Below are 18,801 nucleotides of genomic sequence, written 5' to 3' on the forward strand. Positions count from 1 at the left end.
AACATTTGCATGTAAGTGCACTCCACTTTGCTGTGAAGCCGCACTGCGCTGTGCTATACGTAAAACAAGCTTTTCTTTGCATTGGCAGTCATGCTGAGCCGCCTCGTAAATATTTAAGCACTGTTGTATGTGGTTATATGTAGAACGTTATAACCACATATCTTTTTTTTAATTCTTTGAAAATTGCAGTAGCATGTGCGAGTTATCTGTCCAGGCTTTGGCATAACCTTGGCATAACTAGATTGTATGAGTAATAAAGAAATTGTGAAGGACATATATGGGAACATTAAATTTTGTTGCTGTGGAACAATTGAAAAGAAAAGAAAAGGTGTCATGTACTTTATAACATTCCTTTCTTTAAGTATGCCAGTAGCAGGGTCCTTCAGTGCTTTTCATTTCGTCACGAAAATTCCCCGAAAGTTACGTATAGGGACATAAGGTGGCACCAGAGGCACTGGCATAAGTAGAAAGTGACCAACCTGCCACGCCAGATGGTCGGGCTGCGCGATCATGCAGATAAGATAAGAAATATGTTACTTGGAATCCGTTTACAAGATTCCATGTTGAGGCTATAGAGCATCTTGTGTGAGTTAATCTGGTGGTTCTAATCAATGACCTAGGTAGAGTAAGCATCAGTGGTTGAGGCATTGGGCTGTTGAGTGCAGTTACAAGTTCAGTTCCTGGTTGCGGTGGTTGTATTCTGGTGGTGGCAGAATGAAAAACGACTTGCGTCCTGTGCTTTAGGTGCACGTTAAAGGAATGCAGGTGGCCAAAATGGAATTTGGAGCCCTTCACTAAGGCATCCACCATGACTCTTGGGCAGTTTCAGGATGTTAGACCATTCAAATTTAGATTTAATAATAGGCTTAGTGGGCACACAGCTTCTAATGCTTTGACTTGACACCATGTGCAGATAGATCAGAACATAGACTAGTAATTGGCAACCATCATCACTATCAGCTCACCTTCTGCTTGAAATATAGTATTTAGCCTGTTTACTTGTCTAAGGCCCCACTTTTTTTTTTGCACACATGTGACTACTCACTCACTGAAGCCTTGAACTACACATAGGCTAGTGCAGAATAACGAAATCACTGGCAGTTGACTATGGACACATTTACTCAGTCGCCATGGTAGTGTGATGTGCTTGCCTCATTGGCGCCCTCTCAAAGGTAGTTGTTCTCTGTGCCGTCCATTCTGTTTGAGATTCCTGTCACCTCGAAGCTCTCGACGATCCTGTCTAACAAAACTACATACCATGGGCACACCTTTTGCAGCAAATGCCCTCTTCATGCAACTGAAAGCAGGGTACAGCTAAACGAGTCACAGCGCAGCCAATACCTCTGAAGCGCGCTCGATGTGTGCCGTGCCATCTGGCAAAGTTGGGGTGCGGCCCTTACGCGAGGGCAAGCCTTACAAGAGCAAGTACGGGTGTTCTACTGCACATATGCTAAGCTGTAGACGTGGCAGCACGTGAGACATATACGCTAGGTCTTTTCACTATCTGGTCCGTATGTAAAGCTCGGCTCACCCATTTCACCTTTGATCTGAATGAGAAACCCATGGGGATTCCGAAAGAGCATTTTTTATTTTTGAAGCGCACACATTTTATTGAGATAGCCGTTATATAGACACTTCAGGCGAATTTTCGCTGTCGTTCTCGCCATTGCCATTGGCATCACCTTGAGGTTCCGTGTAAAGTCCAAGTGCGATATGATCACGGTCACATGCTCTGTGCTGTAGGTGTGAGGGAAAGCATGCAAGAGTGAGCTAAGAAGGATTGTGGCTTGGTGCAGCTTATTGCGCACTCAAAGGAGGAATGCAGTGCGAACTTTTCATGTACGCAAAGGGGCAGTGGCGAGGTGTGCGCGCGCTAGAAGAGGCAGAGGGCAGGGGGGCAGGGAGGCAGGGTAGTGCTTGTCTCCGCTTGTACTCGGGCCATAGCCGCGCAGGGTGCGGCTGTGAGCATTCTATCTTGGAGGTAATGTGTCGTGGGCGTGAAGGCTAGCCGACCCGCGATAGCTGATGGGGTCGAGCGTGCTGTGTTTCCGCGTGCCTACTTTGCCTTGAAGCGAGAGGAAGCACGAAGGGAAATTCGCTCGCCGTTGCTGCCGCTCTTCATCATTCCCGCGTTTTAACAGCGAGTGTCCGACCTAATAGTTCCGCGGAAACCCGCAGGGCGGAGAGAAGTAATTAATAAAGGGAAAATCAGGCATCCACCTGCTCATAGCAAATGCTACAAAGGAAACCCATACGGGTTCCTCGAAAGAAAAGCCTCGCAGTTGAAGAAAAAATAGTGTCCGCGATCACTGAGACAAATGTGTTCATGTTTGCTTGTGTGCGTGTCACACCGTGCTTGTTAATTTAGTTAATGAGATTGTGTTTGCAGCAGTTCATATGACCAATAAAGCTGCTAACCTTACTTCGTATAGCTGTTTAACAGTTTGCTATAGCAGTCAGTGCTTTGCCTTTTGGGCGATACTGGGACTTTTTTGTAATTGAGAGTGTTTGCCTTCTGGCAGATGATGCTTTGCTGCATTCTCTACCACTGAATGATTCACTTAGACCAAGTAAGTGCAGAGAGTGTTGTAAAGAATGCCATCTCTGGCACAAGGCTTGTGTCATATGGCCTTTATTGACTTCGAATTCTTGTAGGAGCTAGTGTCTCCACCATTGAAGAAAGTGACGTGTGTCATGCAGACTAGGCTGAATTACTTGTAGTTCAAACTACTTATGCTCTACATACACAGTAGAACCTAGTTCACATGTTGTGGGGGAAAAAAAACAGTGCAGGAAAACACATTAGCTGGCAAACTGTATGACCCAAAATCACTAAAAAATTTGGCAGACTCAACTGTAGTTGAGTCTGCCAAATGCGTAATGTGAAGCGTTGCACAAATCATTGCAGCACAAGACGCCAACGCGCATCGAACCCCCCCCTCCCTCCCTCCCCCCCCCCGCCCATCCCCCCTGGTGATATCTGGGACTTTGACCACTTCTGCTAGGAATCAGTTGATTGTTTAGCGATGAACCAAGATTGCAACTAATTCCAAAATGAACAAAAGGAAGCAAAGGTTCAACTTGTCAAGTTTTGATAGCTTTTCCTGCACACTAATGACCCAGATATGCTTGATATCTGCGATGCTATGCTGACGTACCACTACAAGATGTAGCCATGCAAAGTACGGACACGGACGCAAAAAGGAGGGTGTCACACTTGTGGGTCTCTGTGTTCGTGTCCATGCTTTGTGCTGCCGCATCTTGAGTGCAATTTAAGTCACTCAGTTGTCTATTTTTGTGATGTACCAGCTTTGCGGCTCAACTGCAAGGTTAAACAAGGGAAACCTCAACCTCACTTGCTACATTAAGCCCTTTTTTTGTTCCACTAAAATGCAAGTACATAGCATTGAAAAGGTGCTCTTTCGGCCTAAAATTATTTCGTCGTCGCTCTCCAGTGTCCCGTTAGGCTTGAGCGCTTTGCGGTGCTAAACGCCTTTGCCTGCTTGTCCTGGCCTCCTGCCCCTTTCTGCTCCTTGTGCCCATTGTTTGCAGAACGGAAGCCGCTCACACCTCTCGAACAAGTTGGCGCACCTGTCAGAGCTGCTGGGGCCAACAAGGAGCTGCTGCCCGCTGTCGACCCGGCACTGAGGCAGACGTTTCCCAGGCAGCCTCAGCCTGATGTCGAGGACAGGCGCAGCAAGTGAGTGTTGATTTGTATGTGCACGATTGGCTGTTGTGAGAGCTCTAAAAAATGTTCACACCCTTTGGGGCTTATCTTGCCCCTAACAATAATTGTCATCTATCTTGCACGCACTTTGTTTCTCTAGGGCTGTGCGCCCAATACTTTCCTGTCAGGAATGCTGTGCCATGCCAATATATGCGTGCCATACGTGATCATAACCTCTTCACTACTGAAAGAAATGTGGGCAAGCAAATTAGCAACTGTTTTTAGAACTGTTTTAGAAGCTGTTTTAGCAACTGTTTTAGTAACTGTTTTAGAAGAAAGAAAAGCATGTGGTGACCTAAAATGCATTTTGAAGCCAGAAAGCTGGGTCCACAATTGTGGGCAAGCATATTAGTAACTGTATTTGAAACTGTTTCAGAAACTGTTTTAGTAACTATTAAAAAAAAATGTGGTGACCTAAAAAGCCAGAAGGCTGTGTCCACAATTGTGGACACAAGTTGTGAGACCATCTGGTGAGTTGCTCGCAGACATCTTTTTTTTTCTTCTAATGGCCGCCTCAGCTGACATTGATGCTCTCCTTTCGAAGCAGGGTAAACCATGATTCAGGCCGATGAATGTTTGCAATTTAAATGCCTCAAAAAAATTCACTGAGATATACTCGGCTTTAAAAACAATTTCCACAAATGGGGACATTGGTAGTGAAGAGGAAGATTTGCTAAGACGCTCAGTTTTGTTATTTTCTTTAACTTGCGCCTCACCTGATGTACGACGTCCTTTGGAAGCTGAGTAAATCGTGGTTCAAACTGAGAAGGATGTGCAATTTTAATGCCTCGCAACTTTTTGCTCAAGAGTACTTGGCTTTTGAAAGAGTGTCCACAAATGTGGATGCCAGTAGCGAAGGGGGTAACGTACCAGGGATGCACAGTGTTATAAAGGGTAGCGAATGCAAGATAGATGACAATTATTGCTTGAGTACAGTGTAAGCCCCAAAAAGCAAACATTTTTTTTTTTAGCGCGTACTTAAGTGTGCCATTTCTTGCTCATAATCTCACCTACAATATTGGCTGCTCTTTTTTGAATTGGAGAGTGCTTTAATTGGCATAATTTTTTGTGCCTGCCCTTTAATTGAGACTAAGAGGAAGCAGTAGAGCTGGGCAGGCCATCTAATGTGTCGGGGGTAAATAACTAGTGGTCTATTAGAGTTACAGAATGAGTGCCAAGGGAAGGGAAACACAGTTGAGGACTGCAATATCTCAGGTGGTGTGATGAAATGAGGAAATTTGCAGGCATAAAGCCTGATCTGCTGGCCCACGGCAGGGGTAATTGGAGACCACTGGAAGAGGCGTCCATCTTGAAGTAGACATAAAATAGTCTTTTGATGATGATGGCATTGCATTGGCACTGCTTTTTATTGATTTTTATGACGTCACTGTAATTATCTGTTGCCTAATCAGTGTCCTGCACTGCCAAGTACAAAAGGGACATGGGAGCTTTATCAAGCTGCTTTTTAGCAGATTTTACTCCAATATGCCTTAAACATGTATGTAAACATGCATGTTGGAAATTAATTCAGATTAAATTCAAATTCATTGAGTATAATCTGCGTGGCCCACCTAAGGGTTAGTTTTTTGGGGGCCCAGTGTAGCCTGTTAGGAAACTGCAGTTGCGTTTTTGTTGTCGCCATTCCCTGCAGGGCATCATCGGAAACTCTCAAGGTGCCGAGTGCAACAAGCTCCAACCGGAGTTCTCCAGATCTGGATCGTAAGGAGCCCTCTCCAGAAGCTGCCGGCGACACGCAGCCGGCCGACGGTGCGACTCCCAAAACACCAAGGTGTGCAATGTGCCATGCTGCAAGGCTAGAAAGAAATGCGAACATTTCACATTGTTACTCGAGTCTCTGACACAACATCAATGTTGTGCTTTGTTTATCACACTATGGTGGCTTAATGGTCGTGGTGCTTTGCCACGGGGCACAAGTACGTGGGTTCAATTCGTGGCCATGGCAATCACATTTCGCTCAAAGTATGTGGACCAGGGATTATTCAATAAAGCTGATTTTCTTCTCTGCCCATTAACGTAACGTGAAATTGAGGATAACAGTCCCGACTTGGCATCGTGAACTGTCCAGTGCACTTGTCAGTTTCAGCTCGTGCATCCTAATTACAAAGAAATTTAGTTTTTTTTCAGCAAGCCTGTGGTTCGTGTACTTGTGCTCACTGGTGCACTTATACTGATTTGCATGTTAAAGAAACCCAAGCAGTAGAAACTAATACAGGGCTGCGATTTTGTAGCCTTGCTTTTTCTTAGTCTATTCCTATTTGCACTTTTTGCTCTTCGATAGTGGTCAGAGTGACCCTTTTCCCGCGTCATCAGCAGGACCAACCATCGCGAACAGTGGATGATAAAAATGGCGTAGAATCAAATGGAAGGCATGGCTACAAAATTGCAGTTGTGGCATCTTCGTAGTCCCAGTGCTGCTTTGAGTTGTTAAATACCAGAAATCAATCAGTCAATTAGTTAAGGAGTGTCATGATAGTAACTGTTTTCTCATGTCACCTTGGTATGTGTTTCGTGTTCCCGCGATCAATAACTGAGCAAGCAGGAGGTACTTCATTTCGCTTGCACTGTATAACATATTGTATGGCAGGCACACTTGAGGTGTAGTTTTGAGTTGCCTGGAACCAGGCATTGGGGTGCTGATGTTGTAGATAACATTTGCACCACTTCACCACAACATGATATTACTGCTGGAGCTCTCAATGACATAAGAGTAAGGCTGCTTCACATTGGATAGAACTGCCCTTGCTTCCACGCTGAAAGTTGGACCAGATATCCTTTTCAAGCAGGCCAAGCTTGTATGATAATATTCCAGGAAACACACAGGTGGCAACAAGTAAAAAGCAAATTTGGCAATTTCATCCTTGGCGTGAAGCACTTACGACGATAGCAAGACTTGGCGTTGCTCTTGAACTACTCAGGTGATGACATTCTAACCATGTGCAAGTGAGACATGTTGGCACAATGAAGCACGCAAGGTAACTCATGCTGTGCTATAGTAACAGCGCCTTGACAGTTCGCAGGTGTCTCGGAATTCTGGCATGATCAACAACGCCAGTGGCATTTTGGGCGTCACACCTTGATGGCACACAAGACGAGACCAACAGGAAACTTCCCGTTGGTCAGCTCGTAGTGAAATATTGCATAACGTTAGCTTGGCATTTAGTGCTCGTGCAGACCAGAGTGTACTCAGCAGGAACACTAATGTGCTTACAGCGCACATGCACACGACACTCGTGCCTGCAGCAGAAAGGAGAACGCTGTCCCGGCTCCACCACCGATACAATTGAGTGGAGTGTTGACGACGCATCCACTTCGCTTCGTCATTTTTTGCAGTCTAATGCACTTCGTGGTAGTGGGGCCCTGCAACCTTCCCGCCCGCAAGGGCTGTGCATGCACTGGTTATAGTGGGCCAGCATATGGTAGGAATGCGCCTCAAGCATCCATGTAATTGCTGTCACACTAAGAACTTTCTGTGGCTATGAACTGTGCACAAAGCCAAAACATGGTCTGGACTCTTATGATGTAAACCAGAAGGTGGTCTGTTGGCAGTGTATTTGAGAGGAAAGGGGGGATGAGAATTATGCCCAGCTCTAGGGATGTGACTTCAGTAGCAGCAAGAGAATAGAGCAGAATTTAGTTGAGAACAAAAAATCGGACAAGTCGAGTTGAATTTATGGTCAAGGACAGCACAAGCGGTGTAGGAGTAGGAAGCGAGATGATACACTCATTGTCGTTTGTGTTGTCTTGCTTTCTGTGCCCTCATTCTCTTATGCTGGACCAAATGATGAGTGAAATTCAGATTTAGACAGAGTGGCAGTTTCTATTCGTGTTCGAATTATTTCTAGCGATTACACCGTAATCTTTTTCGTGCCTGCCAAGAAAACAAAGGGTGGTCAGGGGAATGGTTTGCCTAAGGTTCTTCTTCTTCTTCTTCTTCTTTTTTTTTTTGCTGCACTGGTTTGGTCTCATCTTGGCGTTTGGCCTGCCTCCATGCTGATGACAAGCATGCTGCGCGCAGGTCCAAGCCACCCAAGGACGTGGCTGCAGAATATGCCAAGGAGAGGGGATCGACCAAGTCTCTCCTGAACTTGGTGGTCATTGGACACGTAGACGCTGGCAAGAGCACGCTTATGGGCCACCTCCTGTACAGGTGAGTCTAGTTGGGGTCATCGCTGGTAAGAGTCGCTGCTCTTGTTTTTCAGCCTGCACTGTGGAGTGTGCCGCACACTAGTTGGAAGTAACCTGCAGTTTACAAAGAGCTACTGCATTATCTGCCAACATTTAAAATTTTATCATAATATGCCTGATTCCAAGAGTTTGCTTGCGATTGTCGCATTGACACTAATAATTTTGCAACTTTTCATTTGCATCTGATTTAAATCTGAACTGATCTCAACAGAATAAAAATTAGTCATAGAGAGATTTTTCAGAGCCTCCCTTTTTAGACCCGCTTGATTAGCAAGACCATGAAATCGTTAAAGCAAGACCATTAAATCATTAAAGCAAGACCATTAGATCATTAGACTAAAGGAAGACCATTAGATCATTAAAATGGCCTGTGAAATTTTGGTCGCCATTACATCGATAGTTCACGAATAAACATCATGAATGTTTCTGTTTTTCTGTGATGCAAATCATTTTTCGATACGAATATAGATACGAGTATAAAAAAGCATCCCTAGAGGTCAAAGTCAGGTAATTATTTTTAGTAAACTGTGTGCGTCTTGACTAATGAAACAACTTTTGGTGTTTTTCACAACTCAGTAGTATTTCTTGTCTTCGGTGGTGGTATTTTTGCATTTTTAGGCTGGCGGGTTTGTACTGTAATTACCTGTCTAAGGCCCGCACTTTCGGCAAGGCAGGGGAAGCTCCAGATGCAAAGCTTCTACACTGGGCCAAGTAGTCTGGCAGCATTTGACGACGGTTTCGTTTTTTTCTTCCTTGGAGCAAATGCGGAGTCAGCTTAGCTTGCTATTCATGAAGGTTTCGCATATGCTTAAATGCGGAAGTGCAAAGTGGAAGTAAAATAAATAAATAAGTAAATAAAAAAAATAAAAGAATAAAATTTGACAGTGAGTGGTGTATTTTATGTCTGATTTTATTGTGAATGCTGCAGTAAATTATATGCTTGTTTTTTACTCTCCAGCTTAAACAAACAAAATGATACTGTGGGACTATATTCAGGAGCACTGTCATGTTTGAAATACACCTCTCTAGTTTTTCCCTTAATTGACACCGAAAGTTGTTTGCAAGTATAATTCAGACTTGGATCTCTTTGTAATCTCCAGCCCCATTTATAGTAATCCTGCTCCAACTCCACCACTTCTCCAGCAACACCTGATACATTGATCTTGTTCTTGGATCCTTGATCTTTGAAGACGTTTTGGATGTGCCTTGTTAAAAAGCGTGTCTGAAATGTCCTCTTAAGGAGGTGAAAAGTGAAGATAAAGTTAAGGAGGCACACAGGCAACACTACACCTGCAGTTGATTTGTGTGGAACTAAAATCAAAAGCTAGCTTGTGTAAATATGCCTGCCGTCATCTAGAGGAGGCTGTATTTTTTTGCCACAGCAATAAACACATCCTTTGACTAGTCTTGTCATCCGTAGTAGCAACTAGAATGAACCATGGCTTGTTAAATTTCTTGTGTCCTGGAACCAGACCAGACAAGCCCTCTGCACTTCATTGTATGTGTTTGCAAAGGCTTTCTTGTCAAACAGAGACATACACCTCTCAGTTTGCAGCCAGTTTTAATGCAAAGCATTGTTTTCCTCAACCAACACTTTTTGGTTAGCTGCTTGTCTCGCAAGATTTCCCACTGTACCACTTTCAAGATTGGTTGCTGTCACGCCATAGTCTAGTTGATGTTGCCACATGACTGTCATCATCATCTACGTGTCACTGCCTTCATGCCATTGTTGTCATGTCATTATCGTTGGGCCATTCTTGTCGTCATGCCTTCATCTTGTCATTTTCAGGATACATGTGCTCACATCACACAAGTAGTTGCTCGCCTTACATGGACACATTGTGTCATCCGGTTGACACTTTGCAAAAGCAATAACGATGCTGCAGACGGCCAGCTAACTGCGAAATGCTTTGCGTAACACTGAGTTTTGCGCTGCGTGTGATCTGCATATTTTATAACTTCAAAACTCGGCTTGCACAGTGTTGCATGTGGAGTCATTTGTCGTCCTTTGCATGTTTTGCACTTGTGAAACTGCTAACATTTCAAGCACGTCTCGATGTGTTTCCATGAGACCTGCTGTGCTCATATCATCTGCAGGCTTGGCTGTGTACAGAAGAAGCAGATGCACAAGTACGAGCAGGAATCCAAAAAGCTAGGAAAGGCTTCGTTTATGTATGCGTGGGTATTGGACGAGACGTCAGAAGAGAGGTAAGTAGGGGAGCTTTAATAGGGAAATTTCTCAATTGAGTTGAATGTTAATGTTCTAGAAAAATAACCTTACGATATCATATTTATGGCCAAAATTATTTCTCACTTTTGAACAAATTAAAATAGAAAGGTTGCATCTCTAACTCGGCTGCCCTTGGAGGAACATGCATAATGAGCATAACATGGCATTGTGATGATGTACTTATAAAGGACCCCATTTACAACTCATGAAACTTATGGGTGTCCCACTTTATAATATGCCCAATTTCTAACTCTTCATGGAGTAAAGAATTTGTATGATATGAACATAGAAATGGTAATAAATTTACGCACCCATGTGTGTGTTGTTCATTATCTGTGTATTTTGGCAGATCTCTGAGCAGTATGAATTACCAACTTGCAAATGAAGCAGTACTGTTGGATTTCACTGCACAAAAGGCAATCCGCGGGAGTGGTGGTCATAAATTACTTGGCACTTCATTGTCAGTATTACCCAAGTGAGCTAGAAACACACATACATGCATACACACAGAAAAGAAAGGTGTGTGTGCTATAGGAACAACTCGTTCACTGGACCACACAGTTCTTTGATTGTGGTGCTACTTTGGACAATGCCTTCAGGCATTGCCCAGACGTGCCCGAGTAAGCGGTTTCTTCGCGTTTGTAAGTTTGCTAAACCTGAACAGTTCACTGTTTAGCGTTCGTTTGCGTCAATCAGTTCCTATTCTTATATTTCTTTTTTCATTATGCTCTTCGATGCTTAAATAGCCCCTCACCAGGTTTGAGCATTTGAAACGGGACAAGCACAGTGCATATATTGTGCACTGACGATTGTGTCTTTGATGTATCAAACAGTTCCACGGCGTGAAAGCAACTCTAATTTCAAACAAATGCCTGCGTGTCCTTCCTCTTGAGGGAGCCAAGTCAAAGCGACGCACATAAACGCCTCTACAGGTCAGACACACTGCCTGCAATGTAGCTGATTATGGCATGTGAATACTGAAGTGACGCAACTCGGTAGTAACAAGAATTGTGGATGGTTTATCGCTCTGCACTTGAGCTTCAAGTAACTGAAAACCACGTGGGTAGCGACAGCTGCTGCAGCTAAGTGCATCATTCCTTGCTGATGAGGAACTGGGGCACGCTAGTGCGCTTTATCAACGACGCTGCAACTGCGATGAATTATCCAATGCAGAAGACAAGAAAAGAGAGTGCTATGCAACAAAGAGAGAGAGAGAGAAGAGAAAGAAAGAGAGAGGCAAGCCTCTTGATGTCATTACGACGCTGTTATTCTGCTCCGCTATGCGAGAAGGCAGGGAAGGAATGTTGTTCGAGGATGCTGCTCGGGACAAAGGGAGGAGTGTCTTTTTTGGCAGGGAAGCTCACCTCCTGGCAGTGTGGGGGTTTAACGTTATGATTTCTCTAACCTCAAATATAAACCTAATTGAAAAATACTTGTGGCAGAACCCTTCCTAGAATGGAACTTTACAATTTCCAGTGTATAACCAAAATTTCTGGGAGAGCCTAGTGAGGGACCCTCTAAGGAACCCTGTGAAATGTGATAGTTGGCCACATAAAACGACACATTGCAGAGCTTTTGTGGAACGTACTAGCACCCGTTCACAGGAATTTCCTTGTTCTCAACTATTCCTATAACATGCAGAGGCTGAGCTCACTTTGAGAATGCATAAATTCTGTTTTGGAGAGAAATTTTTTTCAGCATAGCACATTTTAAGCTTGTTCTTGGTACACAATTCAAGAAACATTACAGCATGGCCAAGCAATGAAAGGGTACAATTGGTTACCTTGCTTACTTTTCTCTCTCCATCTCTCTCTTTCTTTGTACTCTTCGTTTATACAGTCATTGGAAAAAAAAAATTGGAGGACGCTTAAGCTTCGCCTTCAAGAGTGGAACGCGACAGCGTTCCCGTCGACCCGCCAAGGGGTGTAAGACAATGGGCTACGGCGCAGCGACTACGCGCCCCGCATCGGACGCGGTGAGCGTCGAGCAACGCAGCGTTCGGCGCGACAACGAAATGTGCGCCTGAGCAAGCGACGCACGCCTGAGCCTTAGAAACAGCTCGTTTCTAAGGCAACACCGCGTTCACTAGAGGCGCTTTTGTACCGCTTTGAAGCATCGAACTCGTGGCTCAGTGGTAACGTCTCCGTCTCACACTCCGGAGACCCTGGTTCGATTCCCACCCAGCCCATCTTGGAAGTTGCTTTTTATTTATGAAGTGCCTGCCGTGATTTATCGCTCACGGCCAACGCCGCGGACGCCGACACCGACGCCGACGACACCGGCTTTTCTGCGACACGAGCTCCTTAACGCTATCGCGTTAAAAGTCGCACAGTCATAATGTTACTGCATGCTGTACTGGACTTCTTGCCACTTTTTTGGAGAGTCTGGTGCAGCAACAGACGGACCTTGACGCTCCGTTCTTCACCTGCTCTGTCTCAGGAATCGTGGGATCACCATGGACGTGGCTCAGGCGAAGTTTGAGACACCCAACAGAAGCATTGTCCTCTTAGATGCGCCGGGTCATCGGGACTTCATCCCAAACATGATCACAGGTACGTCTTGTCCTCCAAGTTATTACTGCTCTTGGCATAGGACTTCTCTCGCAAGTTTCCAAGTTTTCCCAACGCATTCTGTTGCACTAATTTCTGCACTAATCGTAACTCTCGACAACAAATATCTGAAATGGAGAAAAAGAAGCACCGATGCTAAACTGAGAAATATGGGCGTCAGTAGCTATAATTGCATAACTTGTCCACTTGGTGCTTCAGATAAACATGGATCTCCCTGATATTTTGTGAATGTCTGCACGTGGCGTTGCAGGTTTGGTCTCTATGTGCTATTTCTGGAGTGCCTTTGGTGGCGCAAAAATAGTCCAAGTATTTTGTGACAACGCTTCACACCTCCATGATTGTTAAATAACAAGGTAAAAGAACCATTCAAAACCTCCAGTGTCTTGATATGTTGGCAGTTTATGAGAGAAGTCGTTGATACATTGTGATAAACTTAATTGGAAATGTTTGCTAAATGTTTGTTGCCTGCCTTTTGTCATTCTAATGCACGAAATATAAATTTTTCACTTCAGTGTTCAAATTCAGATGAGAAAGGGCTAAACCTCCAGCAGCCAGACTGTCAGCTCACATGCCGCGAGATCTTTCTTAACAGAATGCGTTGTTGGGCTAGTTATTTCAAACATCATACTTGCAGGTCTAACAAGTTGGCTTGTTGGTTCGTGTACTTGCAGGATTAGCACTTGTGTCGTGTCTGCCTGCTTTTGTCCTCTCCCTGGCATGCTGTTAAAACCTGCGAGATCTCGCTTCTACTGCATGTTCGCTATTATTTCGGGAAATTCACATTCGTGCTGGCATTGCAGGCGCTGCCCAAGCGGACGTGGCCATCCTAGTGGTCGATGCTACACGGGGTGAATTCGAAACTGGTTTCGAGATGGGAGGGCAGACAAGGGAGCATACATTGCTCGTGCGGTCACTAGGTAAGCAATGAACGAGAAGTCTGGGAACCGAGGTGCTCTATTCTTATCATGCTTCATTCCATACTTGGTGGGCAACACTGCAGAAGTTTTGCAAACACGTAGTTCGATCGTGGAAGTCTCGCTCCAACCCTTTCTCAATGCAGTTGGTTTTGGGTTGCGATGCTTTATGCGGAATATAACTATTTCGCATATTACAACTAAACTTGTGAACTAAAGTTCGTGTCAAATCGTGCATTATTTGTGCACTTTTACGCTTCCAGCACGCTACATGCTATGTTTTGGCTGTGAGCAGAAGCGGAGTGTTGTGGCCACTGGTCGCCGAAGTGCGTCATTCCGCTCCTTCGGCGGTGAATAAGCTCAGCTGTGCAACGGCTTCCATGTAATAATTGCAGCGTTTTATTTTTTTTTGCAACACACAAAAATATATAGAACTTTGTTTTACATTGAAATTCATGATGCACAGCTGTATTTTTCTTTCTTGCGTGGAGCACTATTTTTTGGTTGCAAATGCGAGCAGTAAGAGAAGTCTCTCCATCCTTCGTAGTGTTGCTCACTATGTATGAAATGCGGTGTAACCATGTTCGCATGAGGCCGACAGACTATGAAGCCAAGGCAAACCGCATGCATATGCAAGGGTCGAGCCTCATGCTTGACAGTTACCGCAAGTTGGGTGTAAGCACATCTGTCTTGATTGTGCATAATCATCCTCATCAGTATGTGTCTGGAATGCTAACAAAAGGAAGGGGGCACAAGAAAGGATGTGTGGGCTGGTATAATTGTGCAGACTACACATACCTCTCTCTTTCCGTGAGTACATCTTTCCTTAACTGCAAAACTTAGAGATGACCAAATCTGATAGCTTTTGAATGCAAAAAAGCTCAACCGAGGCTCTTTGTTGTTAAAGCAGCATGCGGGTTCCCCGGCATACCTTTAAAGAAGACAGTGCAAGGCTCTTAACCTCTTGTTCTTGTGCCTTGTTCTTGTGCCTTGCTCTTCGCACTGTGTCTCTCTTCCCTACTCACCAAAATGTTTTCTTCATAATAAGTGCCGAGATTACACGCCCTGTACTGCAAGCCTTGCTTCATCACCTGTAGAACATTTATACTCTCAACAAGGTCACAAGATCTGTATCTCTTTTATTCTTTATTTCTTTTCACTCTTCCACCCACCTGCTAGGGCCTTTATCTATTGTTATCCATATCCCCATGTAGTGGAAATTAGGTGAATGTGCACCAGCTAAACGCCGCTCGTCTCACTAAAAAACAATCTTTGTCTCTCTCTCTTTTTTTTCAGGTGTGTCGCAGCTTGCGGTGGCCATCAACAAGCTGGACAACGTGTCGTGGGACGAGGGGCGGTACAACGAAATCACAGCCAAGCTGCGCACCTTCCTGCGCCAGGCTGGCTATCGGGAGTCCGACTTCACCTTTGTGCCTTGCAGCGGCCTGACGGGCGAGAATCTGACCACCAAGCCCGAGCCCGGTTCACCACTCACCAAGTGGTACACGGGACCCTGCCTTGTTGATGTTATCGGTGCGTTAATTTGTGTTCCATTGTTTTGATATCTGGTTTTCAATTGCTTGATTCATTGTACCACACTTGCTGCAGTAGTTAAGTGGCCGTGCTGTTCTTCTGAGCACGTCAGTGGCTTCGACTCGTAGCTGTGGTGTGTTAGTATTGAGGTGACCTTCCAGCATGGAATCACCAACTTGCACGAGTTGATGTTAATTTGCCAAGCTTAACCCTCCCGGAAACCATCACACTGGTGGGAACATGGCGAACATGGCTAGTGCTTGCACAAACTTCACCTCTACTGCACGCATACCATCGGTGTCAAATGAAACGCCAACAGCGGAGTGCGTGGCCAAAGCACGGTGCGACCCGTCCAGTCGTCACCATTGACAGGCGCGCACATCCGGTTCGACCGCACTGCGCGATGATGCTCCCCCTTTTCGTTTCTGTGCTGGTTCTCTTCTTATTCGAGAGCGAGAAAAGAATAATCAATAAAAAACGGAAGCTAGATTACTGCAGTACAGGGCGAGCATTGTCGCACAGTGCGGCGAAACTGGATGTGCTGTTGGTGGTCAAATGAAACGCGAACAGCGGTGTATGTGCTACAGTTAGCGCAGTCATCATTAGAGATAGATTCGCTCGTCCGCTATTTCTGCATTGTTACTTGCCTTACACAATGAACTCTCACTTGAGTGAACTTCAAGGAACCCAAGGATATAACATAGTTCACTTAACCGAAAGTTCACTAAACTGAATATTCACTAGAGTATGGAACAGCATAGGGCACATCGGGCAACAAGTCAGAAGAGTATGTACATCAATATATACAAAGTGCGTAACAATTACGTTGCTGTCAATCTCATTTCGAGAAAAAAAAAATCAGTAATTTTCATTTTCACTAGTGCTCACAAAGTGCAAAGTAATGCATCTCTCTGGAGTCTATGTTTCTGTGCACTTCCTCTGGCACAGCTTGTTGCTGAGACGCGAAGCCTTGCAACTTTCCGCTATCCTATAGCCTCAGCTAGAGTTACAGTATCTGAATCTGCCTGTGCCATTGCATCTTTCTCTAGTCGCACTCTTCTTCGGGACGAATGCTGGAAACAGTTACAATACTGGAAATAGTTAAGCGCAGGTAACGAGCTTCCTGTCATTGCACATAGTCTTCAAACGAAGTGTTGCTGTCAACATCCAGCTGGCGACAGACCTCTTGTCTACATCCCGGGGTCAACCATCTCGTCGCGCTGTTCCTCTTACTTGCTTTCACTTCATAGGGGGGAAAGGCTGTATTTATGCAAGCAGTTTTTAATTGTAGGCGTTGTTACTGTCCACCACGAGCCTCAAGTTCGTTCAACTGAAATACTGTATTTGCTATTCAGAAATTCGTTTAACTGAAAGGTTTTGGCATAGAATGCATAGGAAACACCCTGGGGATTTTCTAAAAGTTCGTTATTCAGAAATATTCATTTTACTGACGTTCGTACAAGTGAGAGTTTACTGTACTAAGATATTTTCAGCATCTGCTACCTTAGGTTTTTCACTTTTGATTTCTGAAACGGCAATTCGAGTCAGGTCCCGGCTTACCCTAGGTGGGAGGATTCCTTATTCCAGGAACCCTCTGGCTATGGCTGCCTCCTTGGCCCTGGCAACGACACTATCCTTCACTTTCAAGTAAGGGAGAACCAGAATAGAAACGAAAATATATTGCAGTATAGCTGGAGCAATGTTGGGCAGTGCGATCAAACCGGATGTGTGCGCCTGTTAATGATGATGATTCGACGGCGCACACCATACCTTCAGTTGTACTTCGGCCACGTGCTCCGCTGTTTGCGTATCATCTGACGCCTGTGGTACCTGTGCGAATTGTGCCCGTCTGAACTTTGCCTCTTCTCAAAGGGTGAAGCCACATGTGCGAGCACATGTCGGCGAAGTGTGTCCTGATTGGCCTTCCCATGATCGCCCTTTGGGTTTTCCTCCCATCATGGAGCTCTGAATTGTTCAGGTCCTTGCCTTGCGAGCGAGCGAGTCTCAAAGATGCTGCCGCAGGGGCCTTTAACACTTTGAGAGTCAATTTTTTTTTTTTTTTTGCCAACTGCGACCCCCCTCTTTCCAAGGGCCGAAATTGCAGATTTAAAACCTTCAGACTGACCTACTTCGAAAAATATGTACTGTAATTTTTTAGAGTGGCCATAAAGTGACAAAATATCTTCTGTAGTTAAACGTACATTGCCTGTTCATGAATACAGATGCATGGGCTTGCATAAATACTTATAAGAAGAATAAAAATGTAGGAACACTGGAATAAACATATCCCGATTTGGCACTTTGGCAGTAGGTTAGGTTAGGTTAGGTAAGTCTGCATAGGAGGAATTGCAGCTTGACTCACTTCCAGCAGAGCAACCTGTGTGCACACCCATAAGATAACCAAACTGTGTGCGTAAGCGCACGCAAGAAAACTCGATGGTTGTGTGCATGTCAGAAAAACCAAACAAATCAAAAACCTGCAGTAATCCTTTGTCCCTTCGCCAATGACCAAGGGGCAGTCAGTTTTCGCGAGTCTTGAGAAAAAAAGAATGCAGGTATCGCAGCATCGTTTCTATACTGAGGGTGAAAGATTCATCGCAAAACCCAGAACAACCCACAAAGAAGAAACGAGACAAGCACTGGCGCTGTGCTTGTCAGTGCTTGTCTCTTCTTTGTGGGTTGTCCTGGGTTTTGCACTGAATTTTTTACCCGCAAAATACCATGTACCAACTAGCCCCAACCGAAGTTTTATTAAAGATCATTCTTATATGGCGGCATTGTTTGTATATACCAGCACCCGCCTGTGAAGAGGTTCAGTCGCACCCCTGTGAGCAACAGATGGACAAGCATCTATCGGTGACCATTTGAGAGATTAGAAACCAGATAGACATCACTTTTTGCAAGCGCAACAAACGGAAACAGCCTGTGAGACGAAATCAAAAACTAACTGCGACGTGCATGCAAAAAAAAAAAATAAAAAATTCCTTGTATCCAGACAGAGTGGCAGCACTTGCTGGGCAACAAAAAGGTGGCATGTTTGACAGACATGCGAGACTGCTCAGTAAATACAGACTGCTCAGACCAGAACATACAGACCGCTCAGTAAATATATGGCAACAACCATTTGGGATTTGTTCGCAGTGCTGTATATTTCTTGCGTTCGACCCTCAAAGAGTCTAACAATGGGCAGGCCATTGGCTCGTGCAAGAACTGGGATAGTAGGATGTGCCATGCTTATATCCATAGACATCAATGGCCTTGTGAACGGTGTTTCGTCGGGCTGAAGGGCAAATTCAGATGGGAGCCAAAGCAGATGGAAGGGGCTTCCTCGACCGTGCACTAATCCATCAACTAGTGCATCATTGTTGTATCAAGTTGCTTCCTGTGATTCAGTCAGCAGCCTCAGTCGCAGTTTCATTCACAGTTGCGTTCTTTGTTTCGGCAGCAAACATAAATAACCGAGATCATCATGACTGCCCAGCTATTCCTCCTGTAATGGAAAGCTAACGAAAATAGTGATAGGCGAGAAGTGCCACCTTTTGTTTACGACAAGCGTGTTGTCACTCCAGCTGATGCTGCATAGTCCTGCTACGAGTCGGATGTGGTAACTTGGCTTCCAAA

General features: G+C 44.9%; 1 protein-coding gene across 2 annotated transcripts in view; it reads left to right on the forward strand.

Annotated features, from left to right (window-relative positions):
• The window catches only part of HBS1 (translation elongation factor EF-1alpha (GTPase) HBS1), a 40,463-nt gene that overhangs the window by 11,145 nt on the left and 10,517 nt on the right, over positions 1-18,801 (forward strand). For both annotated transcript variants that reach the window (XM_075669011.1, XM_075669013.1), the window contains 7 exons: positions 3,553-3,700; positions 5,379-5,516; positions 7,764-7,895; positions 10,031-10,141; positions 12,603-12,715; positions 13,534-13,650; positions 14,944-15,180. In XM_075669011.1, the coding sequence (XP_075525126.1) occupies positions 3,553-3,700; positions 5,379-5,516; positions 7,764-7,895; positions 10,031-10,141; positions 12,603-12,715; positions 13,534-13,650; positions 14,944-15,180 (996 nt within the window). The remainder of the gene's footprint in view (positions 1-3,552; positions 3,701-5,378; positions 5,517-7,763; positions 7,896-10,030; positions 10,142-12,602; positions 12,716-13,533; positions 13,651-14,943; positions 15,181-18,801) is intronic.

Source organism: Dermacentor variabilis, chromosome 9 (assembly GCF_050947875.1).
Source record: "Dermacentor variabilis isolate Ectoservices chromosome 9, ASM5094787v1, whole genome shotgun sequence".
Taxonomy (NCBI): domain Eukaryota; kingdom Metazoa; phylum Arthropoda; class Arachnida; order Ixodida; family Ixodidae; genus Dermacentor; species Dermacentor variabilis.